The sequence below is a fragment of the Mus pahari genome, chromosome 9 (genome assembly GCF_900095145.1).
Source record: "Mus pahari chromosome 9, PAHARI_EIJ_v1.1, whole genome shotgun sequence".
Taxonomy (NCBI): Eukaryota; Metazoa; Chordata; class Mammalia; order Rodentia; family Muridae; genus Mus; species Mus pahari.
Genome location: NC_034598.1, coordinates 6,331,464 through 6,337,901, shown reverse-complemented (window position 1 = coordinate 6,337,901; position 6,438 = coordinate 6,331,464). Strand labels below are relative to the sequence as shown.

Sequence of the window (6,438 nt, the reverse complement as noted above, 5' to 3'; positions counted from 1 at the left end):
AGACAGGGTTTCTCTGTGTAGCCCTGGCTGTCCTGGAACTCACTTTGTAAACCAGGCTGGCCTCGAACTCAGAAATCCGCCTGTCTCTGCCTCCCAAGTGCTGGGATTAAAGGCGTGTGCCACCAGGCCCAGCGGTGCTAACATTTCTACACAAGACCCACGCTTTATATTTCTTCTAAATTTTAAGGTTTTTTTTCTTTTTTTTTTAAAGAAGTCTGGGAGGAAGAATCAACAATGTGGGTAGTAACGGTCCCTGGCAGTGTGCCTTTCTCTACATACATCTGCTTCATTTGTCACAAGCTCAGTAGACATTTGAGCCAAGGATCAGGAGTTAATGAACATACAAAGGTAGATCAGTGACAGATTATGGAGAGCTTTGATCAGCAGATGGAATAGAGGATGTAGGCTGTAACAAGCAACTTTTGAGGACAGAATTGGTGAGATTAAAGCCCTATTTAAGAAGATTATTCTGAAGCTGTGTGAAAACAGAGACATTTAAAAATTACCATTTTTTATTTTTAATTAAAAATTTTATTATTTATTTCTATGTGTGTGTGTGTGTGTTTTGCCTGCGTGTATCTCTGTGCTGTGTGTGTGCCTACAGGGGTCAGAAGAGGGTGTCAAGAAGAGTTGGGCACAGCTGTGAGCTGCAATATAACCCAGGACCTCTGGAAGAGCAGTCAGTGCGCTTAACTGCTGAGCCATCTCTCCAGCCCCATGAGCATTTTTTATCGAAGAGAACTGAGATATACCACTTCCCACTGCCGCACTGTTACTTGGGCTGTTGAGCTTGGTTGGAAATTTGCTTGCAGTCTCCTAGAACTCCAGTGGATGCTTAGCATATAAGGGACAATGACTGCTAGGGTCAATATGGAAAAGTCAAACAAAAATGTGCTTCCTGGCTTTCTGGGGCTCAGAGGTCACCATAGACACTGTTTTACTAGCCTTTAAGAGGAGAGAAAGACCCTTTATTCCCCTCCCCCATCTTCTACCACACAGCTAATATCCAAAAGGTCCTGTGTAAAAGGATGATCAAAATGAATATGTGTTCATTAACCGTACGCTAGGCACTCCTCCAAGGTGGTGTTAGTGTTGGCTAAGCCGAGGGTTTTGCACACGCTCTGCGACTGCTTCAATCTGTCCTAATTCTTAACTTCTCTATGTATATGTTTTACTTGATTCTTATAACCACCCTTGGAATAGATACTGTTGCTATTTCCATATTGTAGACAAACCGAGGTCCTAAATCATAGCTCAGCCATGGGGCTTAGGTCTGGCAGTCTGAGAGATTTGACTTCTACAGACTGTTTGTGTGTCTGTATTTACTGGCATGGCACACGGAACTTACACTTCCATGTAGGAAGCTCTGGTAGGACATATTGCAAGGGCATCCATTTTGTTCTGGTTCCCAGAAGAAATAAAACTGCAAAGATGATCTTTAGCCATCTTCCAGGGGCAGGTAATATCCCAGGTCTCCAATCTCCTTTAAAACACTGGCTTGTTGTTAGTGCGCGCTGATTGATCTGCTTACTAAAAATAATAATTATGCAATAACAAGTCTTTTGAAGTTTTGGTCTTCTGAGTCAAGGTCTTGCTGCACGACCCAGGCTGCCCTTGCGTGTACTATGCAGCCTTGCACACTTAATCCTTCCCTAGTCTGCCAAAGGGCTGGGATTCCAGCGTGTGCCACCACCCTCAGAATACTCATTCCGTTTGTGCAAGCTAAATCACCATAGATTTTCTTGATATGTTTTTCTAGATCACAGAATTATCACAGAAGCTGCTTTTAAATGTTTTGATTTTGAAGGGGGGTTCGAGTAACATTGTAGAGGGAGATAGACCACATTTGATGTTTAATGATGCATTCCTCCAATCTTGTGAGGTTGCCTTACTGTATTCAGAGAAGTTTTCTTTTTCTTGACCTACAGATGAACCATGTAAAGGAAAGGTTTCAAGATGTAAACAACAAAGAGGTGCTTTTCATGTGCATTGGCATCACTTCAGGAGTTGGACGGCTTCTCTTTGGCCGCATTGCAGACTATTTGCCTGGTGTGAAGAAGGTCTACCTGCAGGTACTCTGGGCTCTCCTTCCCCTATAGATGCAGGTTTGCCTGCAGGTCTGCTCTGGGCTCTCCTCCCCATATAGATGCAGGTTTGCCTACAGGTTTTCTCTGGGCTCTCCTTCCCCTATAGAGCTCTCCTTCCCCTATAGATGTAGGTTTGCCTGCTCCTCTCTGGGCTCTCCTCTGGGCTCTCCTTCTTGCACTAATATATGCATATATGCTGTAAAGATGTTAAATGCATTATAGAATAGAACTTCTACAGACAGGTATTCTTTTCTTGTTTTCTTTTTTGTTTGTTGAGACAGGATTTCTCTGTGTAGCCCTGGTTTTCCTTGAACTCACTCTATAGACCAGGCTGGCCTTGAACTCAGAGATCTGCCTGCTCTGCATTTTTTTTTTTTTAGATTTATTTATTTTATGTATATGAGTACAATGTTGCTCTCTTCAGGCACACCAGAAGAGGGCTCAGATCTCATTACAGATGGCTGTGAGCCACCATGTGGTTGCTGGGAATTGAACTCAGGACCTCTGGAAGAGCAGTCAGTGCCCTTAACTACTGAGCCATCTCTCTAGCCCCCTGCTCTATCCTTTAGGTGCTGCATTTAAGAGCTTGCTACTGTTACCAGCTTGCAGATAGATTTTCAAGGACAAAGTAATCAGATTGCCTGCTAGGTGATATGGAGTGTGTTTAAACAGATATTAATTCCAAGATTATTATTGACTGTCAGCTTGTAATTGACGTGAGTCTTTCATACCAGAACTCTGCAACTTGCTAGATACTGCAGAGCTCAGCACATTCTGTGATCCCTGGTTAGTAGTCAAAGGTCTTAGGAGACATGATAGTACAGTATTACAGCTCAGTGAGATAACAACTCCCTGGGAAAAATCTGAATCACTAGTGAGGGTCTAAAGAGTATAATGACATGAGAGCTACTTAAAGAGCCAGGATGTAACTTAGTAATAGAGCTTACCTTACATGCACACAGCCCTGATTTGTTCCCTAGCATCACAGAAAAGTGGTTTTCTGTAAGTTAGTAGGTAGCTAGATGGAGAGACAGAGATAAGGAAGAGAAGAAAAGAATGTCCCAAGTAGGGAAAACACAGGGCCCATAGATGTGTGTATGTGTGTGCCTGCGAAGCTGAGTGCTTGAAAGGCAGAAAGGAAGAATAGTAGGGGGTATAGCTGGAGAAAGCCATGACCTTTTATGGGCATGAAAGTTGATGACCTTCCACGCATAATGGTGCATAGAATCCTAGCACCGGGGACAGGGGTGGGGCATAGGCAAGAAAATCAGCACAAGTTCAAGGCCAGCCTGCTATACTTAGCAAGTTCCAAGCCAGCTGGGGCTACACAGCAAGACCCTACTTCAAAAAACACAGCCAAACAAACAAAAATGAAAGGGAATGAATGTTATAATTGTCAGTCTACCTCAAGTCACTGCAGTTTTAAGGCAGGTACTGACATGGGCAGTGTTTTATGAAGATCAATCTGGAAACTGGGAAGGAAAGAATGCAGTGGAGAATGGAGTGGCAGGAGTTGACAGTTACAAAGGCCATATGTTGGATGTTTCCATTGATCTAAAATGTCTAGAATAGGCAGACCATTAAGAAAATAAATAGGTGGTGGTTGGGGTTTGGGGAAGTTGATGGTTTCTTTTAGGGGTGGTGAAAATGGTCTTAACTAAGATACGAATGTTGGTCTAATAATACACATAAGTTGGGTGCGGTTTATAGCAGTATTTAGAGGCAGTGACACGTTGCACAGATGTAAATTGGAAGCTGCTGATGGGGTCTAGATAGGAAAAACCAAGGGAAAGTCGTTGGGATCAGGCAGTAAATCAAAGGTACGGAGAGCAGGTGCCTGATGGAGCCATTTATGCTGTCCACACCCGAGATCTGTCGCTTGGCTAATGGTGGTTTCATCATCCTGTGAAATTAGAAATTCAGTAAATCCAAGAAAGACACACTTTTTGTTTTTGCCACATTTGTGTATGATACCTATAAAACAGCCAAGTTAAGCTTGGAGCTCGTGGGTGGGTAGAAGCACTGTGGGTGGGACCTGAGCATTCAGGCTGCCAGGGAGCTGAAAGGAAGGGACCAAGTTGGTAAGAAACATCTGGGAATAGAGTGCGCCTAGAGACATCAGGAACTAGTGAAGTGACTGAGTAAGAGGCTATCGGTGGCCTCGCGGATGAGTAAATGGGAACATAGGGAACTACATCCAAAGGATGGGAAAGGAGAGCCAAAAAGAGAGTGGAGAATTGACCATGACAAGTCATGTGAGCAGTCTCATAAAAGGTGAAATCTGGGAGTCTGGGAGCAGGAAAGTACACAGAATAGGTGCATATTACAGATAGCATCTTCCCTTCGTCAGCTATAGGAATGACTTGTACGTGTTTAAGTCGTTACATTAGCAACACTGATGACCTAGATGATGAACTGAGTGTTCCACATGCACCATCTCCAGTCCTTGCTCGGCCCTTCAAGGAAGGCATAGTTCTTTGCTTCCACTTACAGATATCAGCACTTGGGAACAGAGTCTGCCTTGCTGTGGGTCCAAGCAGACAGTCATTGGCCAGCGTCTGTTACACAGCTAGAAGGAGGTGGAGACGGTGGCTGGCGCCTGCCTCCTCCCACCAGTATGGGGAGTAAGATCCAGGCCTCGTTCATATTTATGTACTCTTAAATGTAGAGCCAAGTTGGCCATAGTGAAGCAGGCCTCAAATTCCAGCACTCGGGAGGCAGATGCAGGCAGATCTCCAAGTTCAGGGCTGGCTTGGTCTATGTAGTAAGTTCTGGGACAACCAGGGCTATGTAGAGAGACCTTGTCTCATAAGGGAGGGACTTTGAAACAGTTCCATGAATACAGCAGTGGGCCTCAAGCCTGATGCCCAGAATTTAGGGAAAGGAAGAAGGAAGAGCTGTACTCAACTAAGTTGTCCTCTGGTCTCCACATGTGCTCTGTGGCACATACCACCCCCAACCCTACACACCCTGGGCATGGCAGCTCACACCTGTATCCAGTACTCGCGGGGCAGGGTTGCCAGCCATGCCAGGCCAGCCTGGCCTTCAGCTTGAGACTCTGTCTCAAATAGTATGGAAGTCCTTATTTATTTTAGGATAGCCATCCCACCCTTTATAATGCTTCATGCTGATCAATTAGGGTTGTTTTCTAATGTCAAGGTGCCCTCTTCTGGACATCTGATGCACTGAATACTTTTCAGCTTTCATTTTGTAAAACTAATTCTGAATACTTCCCATGCTCTTAGACATGAGCCCAGGTAGAGTGGCACAAACAGGACAGACAGGGTCCCTGGGTTCCTAGAACAGCTCAGAGCTGGGAAAAGTTAGGTGGTTCTGGACCTAGCAAGGGAGACTGTCATGGGGGAGGGTGGGAAGATGGGGTCTTCAGAACCAAGATTGGAGATTTGACCTTGTTGGAGAATGTTGGTATAGTTTTCCATAATTTAGGGTTGGTAGCTAATTGGCCCACAGCTGTTACACAAACATGTCCTGATCTGCCCTGAACTTGTCTTGCTGTCTGGAGGGTGGGAAGAAGCCAGCCAGCCAGCTTGGAAATTTGCCACCTTTATTACCTACATGTGGTCCCTCTCCCATCTGCCTGCCTACTTAGGTATTTGTCTAACTCCTAGTCCTCGTATGGACATCATCTCCATAGGTGTGGACTCAAGTGCCCTGGGACTCCTCTGCTCATCCTGCGTGGGGTACAGAATGGGCCAAGGGTGGTAGGGCTCATGTTCATGTCCGGCTTTGTGTGTAAACTCTCTTCCTTTGAAAAAGACAGTGTTGCTTAAGCTGTTTTTCATTTACTTATCACTAACATTTTATATGAAGGTATGGAGTTTACCAAATATTTAGGTAGAATCCAAGTACTTAACTTTCCCAGACTGAATCAGAGGCCCTGCAGTCTCGTTTAGGCTGGCACTGCTGTGTGTGGCCTGTTCTGTGCAGAAAGTCAGCCATGTTCCCTCACTCTCCTCCTCTGTAGGAAGCACTTCCACAGCACTGCAGGTCCTCAGCGTCAGGAGCATCCATTAGTCAGTGAAGGATGAACAGGCCCCTCGCTGCCTCTCCCTTGGTCACAGCCTGGTTTGGTTTGCAGCCTCCTGGCCAGAAGCTGTGACGGTCTGGAAACATTGTGTTAAGTAAGCTGTCAAGGGCAGCATCTGAATCTAACTTTGTATCTGCCTGGAAAGACACTTCTGCTCCTCCAGTGGCTTAGCAGGTGGCGCTTAGCGTCTTCTGGAGCCCAGGGTCTAAGTACAACAGGTCAGTGCTGTCTCTCCACAGTGCTGAGTACAACAGGTCAGTGCTGTCTCTCCACAGTGCTGAGTACAACAGGTCAGTGCTGTCT

At 45.4% G+C, this 6,438-nt stretch overlaps 1 protein-coding gene across 1 annotated transcript in view; it reads left to right on the top strand.

Annotated features, from left to right (window-relative positions):
• The window catches only part of Slc16a10 (solute carrier family 16 member 10), a 97,017-nt gene that overhangs the window by 83,643 nt on the left and 6,936 nt on the right, over nt 1-6,438 (top strand). The window contains exon 4 of the mRNA XM_021205195.2: nt 1,929-2,072. Coding sequence (XP_021060854.1) covers nt 1,929-2,072 — 144 coding nt within the window. The remainder of the gene's footprint in view (nt 1-1,928; nt 2,073-6,438) is intronic.